The sequence below is a fragment of the Dreissena polymorpha genome, chromosome 5 (genome assembly GCF_020536995.1).
Source record: "Dreissena polymorpha isolate Duluth1 chromosome 5, UMN_Dpol_1.0, whole genome shotgun sequence".
Classification (NCBI taxonomy): Eukaryota; Metazoa; Mollusca; class Bivalvia; order Myida; family Dreissenidae; genus Dreissena; species Dreissena polymorpha.
The window spans coordinates 104,002,077-104,017,221 of NC_068359.1; the positions used below are offsets into that span (position 1 = coordinate 104,002,077).

The 15,145-nt window shown below is 37.1% G+C and overlaps 1 protein-coding gene across 7 annotated transcripts in view; it reads right to left on the reverse strand.

The window, feature by feature from the left end:
* The window catches only part of LOC127832439 (neprilysin-like), a 36,997-nt gene that overhangs the window by 5,024 nt on the left and 16,828 nt on the right, over nucleotides 1-15,145 (reverse strand). For all 7 annotated transcript variants that reach the window (XM_052357905.1, XM_052357908.1, XM_052357902.1 and 4 more), the window contains 11 exons: nucleotides 14,728-14,823; nucleotides 13,709-13,848; nucleotides 11,839-11,932; nucleotides 10,519-10,647; nucleotides 4,415-4,513; nucleotides 3,748-3,825; nucleotides 3,452-3,561; nucleotides 2,782-2,840; nucleotides 1,980-2,031; nucleotides 1,683-1,750; nucleotides 154-284 (listed from right to left, as the gene is read on the reverse strand). In XM_052357905.1, the coding sequence (XP_052213865.1) occupies nucleotides 154-284; nucleotides 1,683-1,750; nucleotides 1,980-2,031; nucleotides 2,782-2,840; nucleotides 3,452-3,561; nucleotides 3,748-3,825; nucleotides 4,415-4,513; nucleotides 10,519-10,647; nucleotides 11,839-11,932; nucleotides 13,709-13,848; nucleotides 14,728-14,823 (1,056 nt within the window). The remainder of the gene's footprint in view (nucleotides 1-153; nucleotides 285-1,682; nucleotides 1,751-1,979; nucleotides 2,032-2,781; nucleotides 2,841-3,451; nucleotides 3,562-3,747; nucleotides 3,826-4,414; nucleotides 4,514-10,518; nucleotides 10,648-11,838; nucleotides 11,933-13,708; nucleotides 13,849-14,727; nucleotides 14,824-15,145) is intronic.

The following is a 15,145-nucleotide window of genomic DNA, read 5'->3' on the forward strand; positions in this document are numbered from 1 at the left end:
ATAGATAATAGAGAAACATAAATAGTGTGCGTATAATAACGAATGACGAATGCATATTGACTTAATCGACCTATGCAAGATTTTCAATAAGAATTACGCTAATAGAGTTACTATCCAGTTTTTTATGCGTTCCCTACAGTTGTGTGAACGTACGTGTATCTTCGACAGGGGCGCTATGAACTGGTTGTACTGGTCCACGATACAGCTCGTCATGTTTTGGAACTTCAGGGCGGCTTCCGGTTTCCACCAGTCACGCAGGTTGCCGTCCTTGTCGTACATCCGGCCTAAACATAACTATTATATATTGTATGTAATTATGTTTCATTTCAATAAACCGTTCAACATCAACATTTGTTTTATTGCCATACCAGTATTTTTTTTATGTATGGTCATAAAAACTTGAAACGCTGCAACTTAGTTTATACATTTGTCTTCAAGCACGTAAGTAAGGGGAACTTGATCCATACCTATGTTATCAAGGCGCGAGTGGCTTTACCTGAGAACATACCTGTGTCATTGAAGGCGTGAGTCATTTGACCTCGGTACATACCTGTGTCATCAAAGGCGCAAGTCACTTGACCTTGGTACGTACCTGTGTCATCGAAGGCGCGAGTCACTTGAACTTGGTACGTACCTGTGTCATCGAAGGCGTGAGTCACTTGACCTTGATACATACCTGTGTCATCAAAGGTGCAAGTCACTTGACCTTGGTACGTACCTGTGTCATCGAAGGCGTGAGTCACTTGACCTTGGTTCATACCTATGTAATCGAAGGCGCAAGTCACTTGACCTTGGTACGTACCTGAGTCATCAAAGGCGTGAGTCACTTGACCTTGGTACATACCTGTGTCATGGAAGGCGTGAGTTACTTGACCTTGGTACATACCTATGTCATGGAAGGCGTGAGTCACTTGAACTTGGTACTTACCTATGTCATGGAAGGCGTGAGTAACTTGACCTTGGTACATACCTGTGTCATGGAAGGCGTGAGTCACTTGACCTTGATACATACCTGTGTCATGGAAGGCGTTAATCACTTGACCTTGGTACATACATGTGTCATGGAAGGCGTGAGTCACTTGACCTTGGTACATACCAGTGTCATGAAAGGCGTAAGTCACTTGAACTTGGTACATACCTATGTCATGGAAGGCGTGAGTCACTTGACCTTGGTACATACCTATGTTATCGAAGGCGGGAGTCACTTGACCTTGGTAAATGCCTATGCCATCGAAGGCGTGAGTCACTTGACCTTGGTACAAGCCTATGTCATCGAAGGCGTGAGTCACTTGACCTTGGTACATACCTGTGTCATGGAAGGCGTGAGTCGCTTGACCTTGGTACATACCTGTCATGGAAGGCGTGAGTCGCTTGACCTTGGTACATACCTATGTCATGGAAGGCGTAAGTCACTTGACCTTGGTACATACCTGTGTCATGGAAGGCGTGAGTCACTTGACCTTGGTACATATCTATGTTATCGCAGGCGCTAGTCACATGACCTTGGTACATACATGTGTCATCGAAGGCGTGAGTCACTTGACCTTGGTACATACCAATGTTATCGCAGGGGCTAGTCACTTGACCTTGGTACATACCTGTGACATGGAAGGCGGGAGTCACTTGACCTTGGTACATACCTATGTTATCGCAGGCTCTAGTCACTTGACCTTGGTACATACCTGTGTCATCGAAGGCATGAGTGATCTCGTGACCGATAAGCCACCCCATGCTCCCATAATTCATAGACCTGAAACAAGGGAAATGAACCATGGAGGTATCGCTTGTTTTCATAATACAATAAATTTTCAGACGTATTTTCAGATTGTTTGATTTGTCTCTTTTGCATATATGTTATAAACTAGTATCCAGCAAGGTGCTATATTTTTTTTATAAATTATGATGTTACACAGTTTAATAATACTTCAGCTTTTTTCAGAAGGTAATGTCAATTTTAGACCGGCAGTGATAACATGTACCTTGGTTGATATTTGCTGTAGTAGGGTGGCTGCAACATACCCGCGGGGAACGCTGTAATCAAAGGCAATGTTTCATAAATCAATGTATGCATTCAATTCTCCCATAAATCGATATTTTTGGCATTAGTTTTGTCAAAAAACGAACCTTATGCATTGCATCTTCTTAAACCATCAACCGTTCGAATTGTATCAACCAAAAACTCAACAACATGCATCAACAAACATCACATGTATGTATTGCAACGCAACAGCCGTCACTAGGGCATCTCGATCAAGACGGGAAACAGTGCTGCTGAAACAAAGTTGCTTATTCCAACGTTTCAGCGCATTCTGACTAGCATGGGTGAATAGAAGTATTATGGGTAAATATATAAGTATTATGGGTAAATATAAATAAAATGGGTAAGTATAAGTACAATTGGTAAATACAAGTACAGTTTGTAGATATAAGTAAGCATGGTAATTTTTTTGTAAACCTATTTATTTAAGCTCGATTGCATAACAAGCCTTATATGAAACGCTCCCGAGTCCGTTTCCTTGGTGTCTATGGGGGAGATTTAAAGAACGCTCCCACAGTGGGGATCGAACCCGTGACCTCCCAATCGCTAGGTGGACACCATATCCACTAGGCCAAGGCGACCTCAAGCATGATAAATATTAGTACATGGGTAAAGTTTAGTACTAACTGTTAATCTATGAGTATTATGAGTTAATATTATAAGCAATGGTAAATGCACTTACAATTAGTTATTAAAGGTATTGGGTTAATGTATGTTAGTTTGCAGACATCAATGTGACTTACTTATGGTGTTTTTCAGAGGTGAATAGAAGGCATTCACAACAGCAGGGGCTACGTCCCACCTGCAATGGTATGACGCAAAATAATTTATCAGATCTTTAAGAGGTCGTCTGTACCTTACTTGTAGTTTAAGCTTTTATGCGCCGATATTTAATAAAGTCAATTGTATGAAACACAAAGCTACACGGTATTGCGTTGGTTGTGTGTACATAACAGTAATATGTGCTTGAAATAGTTTGTAGTATTGCCACGTTCAATCTTGTGCACATAAAATAAGCTTCTCCTATAAATGAGTCGTGTTCTTAGAAAACTGGGCATAATGCATGTGCGTAAAGAGTCGTCCGTGATTAGCCTGTGCGGAGTGCACAGGCTAATCTGGGACGACACTTTACGCACATGCATTATGCCCAGTTTTCTAAGAACACGACTCAAATTATTGTTGCGCTATCTTACACTTACACGTACAATAGCAAGCCGTAGAAGTTTGAAAACTATATACGCACTTAAAAGGCTCCGGTGCTTGAACGGCAAAGTTGTCATACACGAGTACGCAATCTTACCAGTGGCAACACTAAATACAGGTATATAGGAAATTGTACAGCGGGTTATACAACCGAACGCACAGTTTTATCTGTACTTATATTTAAACATGTACATATGCATTCCTACTTACTTTTTCGGGTCTGTTTCCATGGGTTTTCTCAAGGAGGCCATGGCTTTCTTGGCTAATACCTTCATGATATTGACGGTGTTGGTGAAGTAATGCAGATTGTCAATCTCCAACTAAAAGTAGTGATATTAGGCGATCATAAGACGCAGATATGAGTGGTGGAGATCATACGGAATTGAAAACACGTGAGCAATGAAACATGCCACCTACATATGTGTATGCTATTTTTTTGTGCCGTCGATGGATAACGAAAAAAAAACCAGGTAAATCGAGTGCACATGTAAAACAATGATACGTACGTCTTTGTAATATTCATTTAATTCTTCGTCATCAAGAATGAAATCGGGATATCCAATGTTTTCTTTGATGTACTTTGCCTGTTGTAAAACATATAGTAAAACATGCAGGTCAAAACAGCAGTAAGTTAGAAAATATTCCGGTGATAACATTACTATGATTTTAAAATAAATCCCGGTCCAATGCTGACTAGGTTTTATAAATTTTCTGTTCCAGACATTACGTTGTTTCTTGATATTCCGGCCAAAACATGAGTCATTTCTGAATATCAAGGTTCAAACTCAGTGTATTCCAATCCCGGAACGAACATTAGCAGAGGTTGCAATTAAACGGTCCAAACAATAACAAGTTTCTGAAAAGCATCTTGGTCCAGGCATAACTGAACAATGACGTTTTTCTGCTTCGCCGAAAAGTTGGTAAATGATATATAAATAAATAAATAGATGTTTATTTATTTATTTATTAATTTTTTATATATCATTTACCAACTATATATATATATATGCCATATTGGCGTTATTACATTCGATCCCTCATACTTTATGACACCATAATATAGCTTAATAGTCATACGTTTAGAATGTCTTTTTTTAATGTCACAATATAATAAAAATGCATGACTTCAAAATATAGCAAACGTCTGAAAATAGTTTTTATAAATAACACTACCTTTTCCTTCGCCCTGGCTTTGGTCTCTTCGTCCATCCAGTCCAGATCGTTGAGACGCTCGTAGAACGCCTCTCGTATTTCATGAATCATTTCCAAGGCCTGTCCGAGTATGATTAGAATGTTACTCCACACAACTGTCACCAAAGTCACAATGACAACTACGATCGGTAAACGCAGTTTCTTGTTTCAAATAACTTAGACTATTTTTTCATAAAAATAACTTAATGATCAGCTTTTTGATTTTATTGAGCATTTGTCCATTATTTATACATGTACTTATACTGCGTAATGGATGCTAAATGAAGTCAACTTAGGCCAACATTTTTTATTAAAATTATTTTCGGATTTTTTTTCTAAAAGTGTCGGGTAGGAGGACGGAAAAAAAGATGGGTGACCAAATATGCACTCATTTTAAATATGTTATGGTATGAAGTTCTTTTTACTAAGCAACCACAGTGATTTTTTTCAAACATGTTGATGTGCAAAATGATCATAATCAGACTGTAGGTCTTGATGTGCAGTTTTTAAATGAGTTTGAATTTAAAAAATATCTTAACTATATATATATATATATATATATATATATATATATATATATATATATATATATATATATATATATATAAGTTCAAAAGTTATGCAATCTTTTCACTTGTCTATAATAAATTTTTTGACGATTTTTTGATGTTTTTTTTTCACAAGGAATCCATATGTTGCATTAAAAATACTTTATCTCCACAAACAACCAATAAGCTATTGAGGTTTAAAAGAAACATTTATAGTTTATTGTCCAGTAAAAATCAATACCGCAGACAAATACAAATAGCATAATAAAACGCTTTTCAGGGGTTTCACTGGCCCAAAAAAAGTTGTCGCCACTTGATCGCGGTGTGAAAACCGCCCATAATTCAAACTTAATCAATAAGGACAATCATTTAAGGAACCTTACTACATTAATGAATAATTGCATTTACTATATTTTTATTACTCTGAGAAGTATGTTAATACATAAACAACAATAAGTACCTTCATAAGTCTTAATATTAAAAGCTTTATTTTTTATATAACTAACATTTTTTTCCACTTGATAAACCAGATAACCAACATAATATAATAACGTTAACAATAATGTAACAGTATGCTGCATAAATGTTTCAGAATTATTTATTAAAAACTAGAATCACACAAATATATATCATCTGAAAGGAAAAATAAATCAAACATCCGAAAATAAAGCATCTCAATTCAAATTGTTTAACAGTTTATACATTTGGTCATTTGGACATGATATACATCAACTTCTGTTTATTATCAAATTTCACAAATTCTAAAACAACACCTTTTGTTAAAAGGTTTTCTGTTAGTTGTGGTGGTTGATTTCCAGGTTCAATTAAATGAATATTTTTTCACATCTTTTTCTTGACAGAAAGACCCAGGATAATTGCCACCATCCATTCTTGTTGTCTAAAATAACACAAAACATATTTGTACAAACTATATACAACAAATCAAGACATAAATGTCACTATCTTTATATATGTCCGAATTTTAACATATCCGAAATATAGTACATCGAGTGAAGGACCTACTTTTGATTTCAGAAATAGTTGGTATCTTAATTAAAATATATTGTTCCCAGAACATTTTAATAATGGAACTGTTAAACACAAATGCCTGTTGAAACAATTTAACATGTGTTTTTGTCATGGTATTGATTAAAGAAATAGCGTCCCTAATAATCGTTATAATTATTGACCTTCGTGACAGTTTATCCCAGGATAACATAATTGATAGTTCAATGTCATAAGGATTTGTTAATCCGATAATAACCCCCATAAACTTGACTATTTTATTTGGACATTCATGGTTTGAAATCGTTTTAGAAACTGTTGATTTTGCGATTTTTGAACTTTTGGTACGAACCAGTTCGGAACAAAACCAAAGTTTCGTACCCATTGAAAATAACGAAAAAACACATATTATATGCACAAATTCGTCACTACAACTACATTAAACAACACCTAAAATTTTATTCTCTAAAATATGACCGTATTTGTGCGGCATTTCGAGCACCTGTTAAATTAAAAGCGTTCTTTTCTTATTGCTTTAATAATATTTTTTAGTCATTTTAATACTATAAATTTTATAAACTTGTAAAGAAATAATAAAATATTTACTTACAAATCGATTCCATTCAGGATTTTATTTGACGGTTGCATAATTATTGGGAAATTAGCAGACTTTGCTGATGAAAGCGTTGTAGCGTTCATCAACTTCTTGCACAAACAATGATGGCGTAGCTGTTGGTAAATTCCAGCACATGTACACGATGATGGAGGTTCGCGTATTAATGTGGGTAATTAAAACTGGGTTTATTATGATGATTTATAACTCATTTGAACTTTTTCTAAAACCCGGCAAGCGTTTCGTGTTTAAAAGCCACCTTTTGGCATCCGAAAAAAAAAGATTTTAATTTTTTTTTTGTTTGGTTTCGTCAAAAAATGGAGTCGGCGGGTCCGAAAATCATTTTATTAAAAAATTCTGACCTTAATAACACACGATTACTACGTTGCGTATACCTTGTGTTTGGCATATATTACCATTACAGTAATTTGCATACATACATACTACGGCATAAATTATGTTTAGTGACATGTAATATTGCTACATAATTTACTATTAATGGCGTATACCTTATTTTGGCCTCTGTTATATGTACTATCACTGCACTTCGCATACATACTGTTGTATAACTTATGTTTGGACTCTTTTTCAATTAATATCACTGTTGTATACCTAGTACACACAATTTTACTGCACGTCGCACACCTTGTGTTGTATAACTAATGGTTTGCCTCTATTTAATATTTTATAACTGTTGTGTAACTATGTTTGCAATCTTTTACATACTGTTGTATACCATATGTTTGGCATCTATTACTATTATATGCCTTATGTTTGGCCTCTATAACGCATATTTTGTTTACTTAATGATTTCCCTCTATTGCAGGTACTGTCACTGTTGTATACCTTAATGATTTCCCTCTATTGCAGGTACTGTCACTGTTGTATACTAGTACCTTGTGTTTTCCCTCTATTGCAGGTACTGTCACTGTTGTATACCTTATGATTGGCCTCTATTACACATACAATCCATGTTGTATACCTTATGATTGGCCTCTATTACACATACAATCCATGTTGTATACCTTATGATTGGCCTCTATTACACATACAATCCATGTTGTATACCTTATGTTTGGCCTCCATTACACATACAATCCATGTTGTGTACCTTATGATTGGCCTCTATTACACATACAATCCATGTTGTGTACCTTATGATTGGCCTCTATTTCACATACAATCCATGTTGTATACCTTATGATTGGCCTCTATTACACATACAATCCATGTTGTGTACCTTGTGATTGGCCTCTATTACACATACAATCCATGTAGTATACCTTATGATTGGCCTCTATTACACATACAATCCATGTTGTATACCTTATGATTGGCCTCTATTACACATACAATCCATGTTGTATACCTTATGATTGGCCTCCATTACACATACAATCCATGTTGTATACCTTATGATTGGCCTCTATTACACATACAATCCATGTTGTGTACCTTATGATTGGCCTCTATTACACATACAATCCATGTTGTGTACCTTATGATTGGCCTCTATTACACATACAATCCATGTTGTGTACCTTATGATTGGCCTCTATTACACATACAATCCATGTTGTATACCTTATGATTGGCCTCTATTACACATACAATCCATGTTGTGTACCTTATGATTGGCCTCCATTACACATACAATCCATGTTGTGTACCTTATGATTGGCCTCCATTTCACATACAATCCATGTTGTGTACCTTATGATTGGCCTCCATTACACATACAATTCATGTTGTGTACCTTATGATTCGCCTCTATTACACATACAATTCATGTTGTATACCTTATGATTGGCCTCTATTACACATACAATCCATGTTGTATACCTTATAATTGGCCTCCATTACACATACAATCCATGTTGTGTACCTTATGATTGGCCTCTATTACACATACAATCCATGTTGTGTACCTTATGATTGGCCTCTGTTACACATACAATCCATGTTGTATACCTTATGATTGGCCTCTATTACACATACAATCCATGTTGTATACTTTATGATTGGCCTCCATTACACATACAATCCATGTTGTGTACCTTATGATTGGCCTCTTTTACACATACAATCCATGTTGTATACCTTATGTTTGGCCTCTATTACACATACAATCCATGTTGTATACCTTATGATTGGCCTCTATTACACATACAATCCATGTTGTATACCTTATGATTGGCCTCTATTACACATACAATCCATGTTGTGTACCTTATGATTGGCCTCTGTAACACATACAATCCATGTTGTATACCTTATGATTGGCCTCTATTACACATACAATCCATGTTGTATACCTTATGATTGGCCTCTGTTACACATACAATCCATGTTGTATACCTTATGTTTGGCCTCTATTATACATACAATCCATGTTGTGTACCTTATGATTGGCCTCTATTACACATACAATCCATGTTGTATACCTTATGATTGGCCTCTATTACACATACAATCCATGTTGTGTACCTTATGATTGGCCTCCATTACACATACAATCCATGTTGTGTACCTTATGATTGGCCTCTATTACACATACAATCCATGTAGTATACCTTATGATTGGCCTCTATTACACATACAATCCATGTAGTATACCTTATGATTGGCCTCCATTACACATACAATCCATGTTGTATACCTTATGATTGGCCTCTATTACACATACAATCCATGTTGTGTACCTTATGCTTGGACTCCATTTCACATACTGTTGTAAACCTATTGCTTGGCCTCTATTTAAGTTATTATCACTATTGTATACCTTATATTTTGCCTCTATTTAACAAACTGTTGTAAACCTTATGTTTGGTCTCAATAACTGTTGCATACCTTATATTTTGCCTATATTCATGTACTTTTGTATACCTTATGTTTGCCCTCTATTTCACATATTACCTCAGTTGTGTATCTTATAGTTGCCCTCTCTTTCACATAATATCACTGTTGTGTACCTTATGTTTTGCCACTATTTCATGTACTGTTGTATACCCAATGTTTTACCCTTAATTTCAATACTATCACTGTTGTGTACCTTATGTTTGTTCATTTTTTCACATACTATACTTGCTGTATAACTTATGTTTGGCTTTTACTGTTCAATGCCTGTTGTTTGGCCTCTACCATTGTTTTATATCTTATGTTTGGCCTCTATTTCACATACTATCACTGTTGTATACCAAATGTTTTGCTAATATTACACGTACTGCCGTGTACATGATCTCTGCCCTCTATTCCACATGCCTTCATGCCTTCACTGTTGTGTACCTTATATTTGGTCTCTATCACTGTTATGTACCTTATGTTTGGCATGTTTCACTGCTGTATAAAATGTGTAAACAAGTGTATACCTTATGTTTTGCCTCTGCTACACGTTTTATTGTATACATTATCGTTGGCCTCTATTGCATACTGTTTTATACCTAATGTTTGGCCTCTACTACACGTCTTATTGTATACCTTATATTTGGCCTCTACAACAAACATTATTGAATACATTATGTTTGGCTTCTATTTCACATGCTGATTTTATATCTTATGTTTGACCTCCATTTCACATACTGTTGTATACCGTATGTTTGGCCTCTCTTTCAAGTACTTTGGACCTTATGTTTGGCCTCAATTTCACGCAATGTGATATACCTTGTGTTTGGCCTCTATTTCTCGTGCCGTTGTGTACCTTATATTTGGTATCTTTTTCACAAACAGTTGTTTACCTTGTGTTTGGCCTCTGTTTTACGTACCGTGGTGAACCCTATGTTTGGCCTCTCTTTCACGTACTGTTCTATACCTTATTTTTGACCATTTTTTAAGTACTGTGGTGTACCTGATGTTTGGCCTCTATCACTGTTTTTTACCCAATATTTGGCTTCTATTTAACATACTATGACACTATTTTGTACCTTATGTTTTGCCTCCTCGTCGAAAGCTTCCTCCACAAACAGTCGTCCCACGGCCATACCGAAATCATATTGGGCGGACTGCGAGCAGGTTTTCCAGCGGGACTGCTTCTCCGAGGTGCCGTATTGCACCTGTTAGGTCAGACGTATGACATGTATCATATCACATATTTCATAACTTAAAATATTAACTTTTACTCTTGGAAAACGAGCTTAACTATGCATGTTCGTATTGTGTCGTCGCAAAATTACAGCCTTCACAGGCCAACCACGGACGAAACTTTCCGCGTATATGGTATTTTTCGTTTTAGGAAGTCTCTTCTTCGCGAAAATCCAGTTAAGCTGAAGGTGCCGTCCCTGATAAGCATGTGTGGACTGCAGGGCCTATCTTGGAGACAACATTCTTCGCACATGCATTAAGACCTGTTTTCACAGAGCGGGGCTCATATACAGAAATAGTCTCATATAGTATCGACTTGCATGACAGATCGTCCTTTTAATATAGACTTATAGCGTCCCATATAATATGAGATGACATGACATATAATTGTCGTTTTATACTAGTTTCACATCACATAATATATTACGTCTAAGAATGACCTCCCTTATATACATCTGCGCCACAAAGAACCCATACATGTTACGAATCTAGAACCTTCCATTACATGACAACATGTTGGCTATTTGCTTAACTGTGACATTCGTTAAATGTCACAATGCAAAGTTGAGTCAAATCATCATGGATTCATCCATATGATGTAAGGTCACACAAGGATTGATGTCATTGTCGTGCTATCAAAAGAGCCTCTTTCGGTGAATACTGGGCCTAATGCATGCCTGAGCCTAATGCATGCCTGGGCCTAATGCATGCCTGGGCCTAATGCATGCCTGGGCCTAATGCATGCCTAAAGAGTCATCGCAGATTAGCCTGTGCAGTCCGCGAGCTATATAAGACCAGCAATACAGTTCTAGCGTTGTGAGTGGCTAAACACTAGTCCGCGAGCTATATAAGACCAGCAATACAGTTCTAGCGTTGTGAGTGGCTAAACACTAGTCCGCGAGCTATATAAGACCAGCAATACAGTTCTAGCGTTGTGAGTGGCTAAACACTAGTCCGCGAGCTATATAAGACCAGCAATACAGTTCTAGCGTTGTGAGCGGCTAAACACTAGTCCGCGAGCTATATAAGACCAGCAATACAGTTCTAGCGTTGTGAGTGGCTAAACACTAGTCTGCGAGCTATATAAGACCAGCAATACAGTTCTAGCGTTGTGAGTGGCTAAACACTTTGTCAACCAAACTTAAGGTGAACTTAAGGCGTGCCTTCCTGTAAGCGGCGTTCTTCTCGATGAAGCGCTGTGGCAGACGGATCACGAGGTTGGACACGTACGCCCACGCCATGTAGTTCTTCACCGTTCTGCAAACAGACACGTGGATTAAAGGATTGGGTATCTTTATCAGTTGGAAAATCTAAACGTTTTTTTATATAAATTGACTCCACGAAGCTACTTGATCATTTCCTGATGTCTTTTATAAAAGATGACGTGTTCAAAGGTTTTAGAAACAAAGAGATAACAATCATTAATACATCTGTTGTCGAAATGACGATCTAACAACCTTTTCTCTTTGATAAGAACGCTGTAAATCCGGGAGCAAAATACTAATTATGACGAAGATTTTTTTTTAATAAAGCTTTGTTAATAAATAAACATAATTTGAAATGGATACAATTATAAATGTTACAAATATGTTATCAAGTCAAGTCAATTTTATTGACAAATACATAAGTACATAGCCAAACAACATACTTTCGACATGTAATGGCGGTATAAATGAGTCGCGTTCTGAGAAAACTGGGCATAATGCATGTGCGTAAAGTGTCGTCCCAGATTAGCCTGTGCAGTCCGCACAGGCTAATCAGGGACGACACTTTCCGCTTTTATGGTATTTTTCGTATAAAGGAAGTCTTTTCTACACGAAAATCCAGTTAAGGCGGAAAGTGTCGTCCCTGATTAGCCTGTGCGGACTGCGGCATTATGCCCAGTTTTCTCAGAACAAGACTCAAATAAATGCTTATTCAACCAAGCGATGAAAAGTATGATATATATTAAAAATGGGCATGAAATAATAATTAATTAATGGTTGTGGTAATATCAGCGTGTTTTACGCGAAAGCTTGTCAAGCCAATATAACTTGGTTCGTGCTCGCCTAGGGAAACATGAAAAAAAGATATTTTCTGTTTGTAACAGTTCCGAATTAGAACTTCACCAATTTAAGGAATTTACTGACACACTAAAAAAGCCCGTTCTTTGAAAAACAATCCCTATTTCATCTGTTTGTACACACCTAGCTGTCCCATCCTATTTCAATACTGATGACACATATTTGTTTTTGACACGGATTACTCAGTGAGCAATTATATTTCACAACCAGAACAAGTAACGGCTTTATTTATTTGAATTAATCTACCGTTCGTACATATATGACCATCAGGGCTGTTTAAAACAACGGATAAGATGTGTTTGTTTCCATAGTTGCGGAGAACCGAATACCACATCTTGCAAAATCGGGCTGATTGCATGTGCGTAAAGTATCGTTCAAGATAAGCCTGTGCAGTCAGTACAGGCTCATCTGGGACGACACTTTCCGCCTGAGCAGTCAGTACAGGCTCATCTGGGACGACACTTTCCGCTTAGACTGAATTTTAGTTTCGAAGAGACTTCCTTTGAAGGTAAAATGCCATTAAAGCGGAAAATGTCGGCCCGGTCAGCCTTTGCGGACTTCACAGGCCGATCTGGGACGATGCATCATACATATGCAATAAGCCGTCTTTTTCAAGAGCGCTGATCATATATGTTACGATATAGGCATCCTCAAATTTAATAAGCCATATATATCAAAAAATTAAGCCAAGTATCACTTTGGTCATCATTTTATTATCAGAACAGATGACCAGCACGTTAGTCTTTGAACCATTTTATAAACAGAACATACGGTCAGTAAGTTAGTCTTTGAAACTTTATAAACATAATATTTGGTCTATACGTTAGTCTTTCAACCATTGTTAAACATATTATACGGTTAGTACGATAGTCTTTGAACTATTAGCTATTAATTTTATTCGAGTCATTAAAACAATGGTATCGACTTATAGAACTAACGTCTTCATGACAACGGTCATGCCCTCCGATACCTGTTGCCATGCTGCTGGAGGATTCTAAACACGTTGCTATAGAACTTTGGCGTCTCCATGATCACCGGCTCCTCGTCCGTCACTGTGATGTTGTCAGTGGCCGAATCTAGGAACCTCTGTATGAGGCGGCCCCAGTCCATCTGCCGTATAGTATACGTACACGTATGGGTCACGTAGTTAGTACGGTTGTCCTCAGATATATATACAATACACTATTGATTGGAATAGGTTAGATTTCGGTAGAAAATGCTCGCATTTAACCTTTGAACATCCCTAAAGAGTCAATGACTAACGCAGTTAAATGCATAAAATACGAACTAGTCATGGAGTATACAATTTATAATACAATGGGTATTACCGGACAATCCGCATGCGCCCCTGGTCTTTGTCTCCGAGCAATAAATCTCACACAAAAGTATGCACTTTTTTTCATTGGAATCGTACGTTTGTTTCTTTTGTTCGATCAATTATTTCGAATAATTCTTTTGCGTTTATAATCTATGTTTCCAAACAAAGGTCTGCATCTAAACGCATTATTATCAGAAGACGCAATCCTAATCATTTAATTTAACAGAAACCAATTTAGTTGTCGAATGCACACTAATTGCTTTATTAAAATGATCCGAAAATAAATATCACATTGAGGCAATCGTTTATGCTAAACGTTCTTCAACAAATCTAGTGGCTAGTTTTTGCTTGTGACACGTGATTATTGAGCCGCGTTCTGAGAAAACTGGGCATAATGCGTGTGCGTAAAGTGTCGTCCAAGATTAGCCTTTGCAGTCCGCACAGGCTAATCAGGGACGACACAATTTCTGCCTAAACTTGATTTTCGGTAAGGAGGAACTTCCTTGAAACTTAAATACCATAAAAGCGGAAAGTGTCGTCCCTGATTAGCCTGTGCGGACTGCACAGGCTAATCTGGGACGACACTTTACGCACATGCTTTATGCCCAGTTTTCGCAGAACGCGACTCATTTAATAAGCATGCGGTTGACCCAATCTGAAGCAATATTTACCAGTCCGTCCGTAGGGAATCTCTGTCTCAGCTCAGCAATGGTCATGCGGTTGTATCGGGAGCTGCGCGCTCGACTCTCCTCTTTAGACAGCGACACCTTTGGGCAGAAGTTCACATCAGTTATACGAAGCATGAGGTACCAATATAATATAGCAATAAATGGTGGACTGTTTGCCTAATAAATGCATAGCATATTATTAATGTAAATTTATCTACCGGTTAACATTTTCAATGTAAAGTGCATCGACGTCCTTAAACAAAAGAGCTGACGGCGAAAATGCAATGCTTAAAACAATTTCTTTTTATCTCTTAAGTTAAAACTAGATCCGCCTTAGTGTGAGCGCGTTTCGCACACGTCATGTAAGCATTGCTTTGTTGTTAAATGCAAAGAAGTCGATATTAGTGTTCAGTTGAAGAAA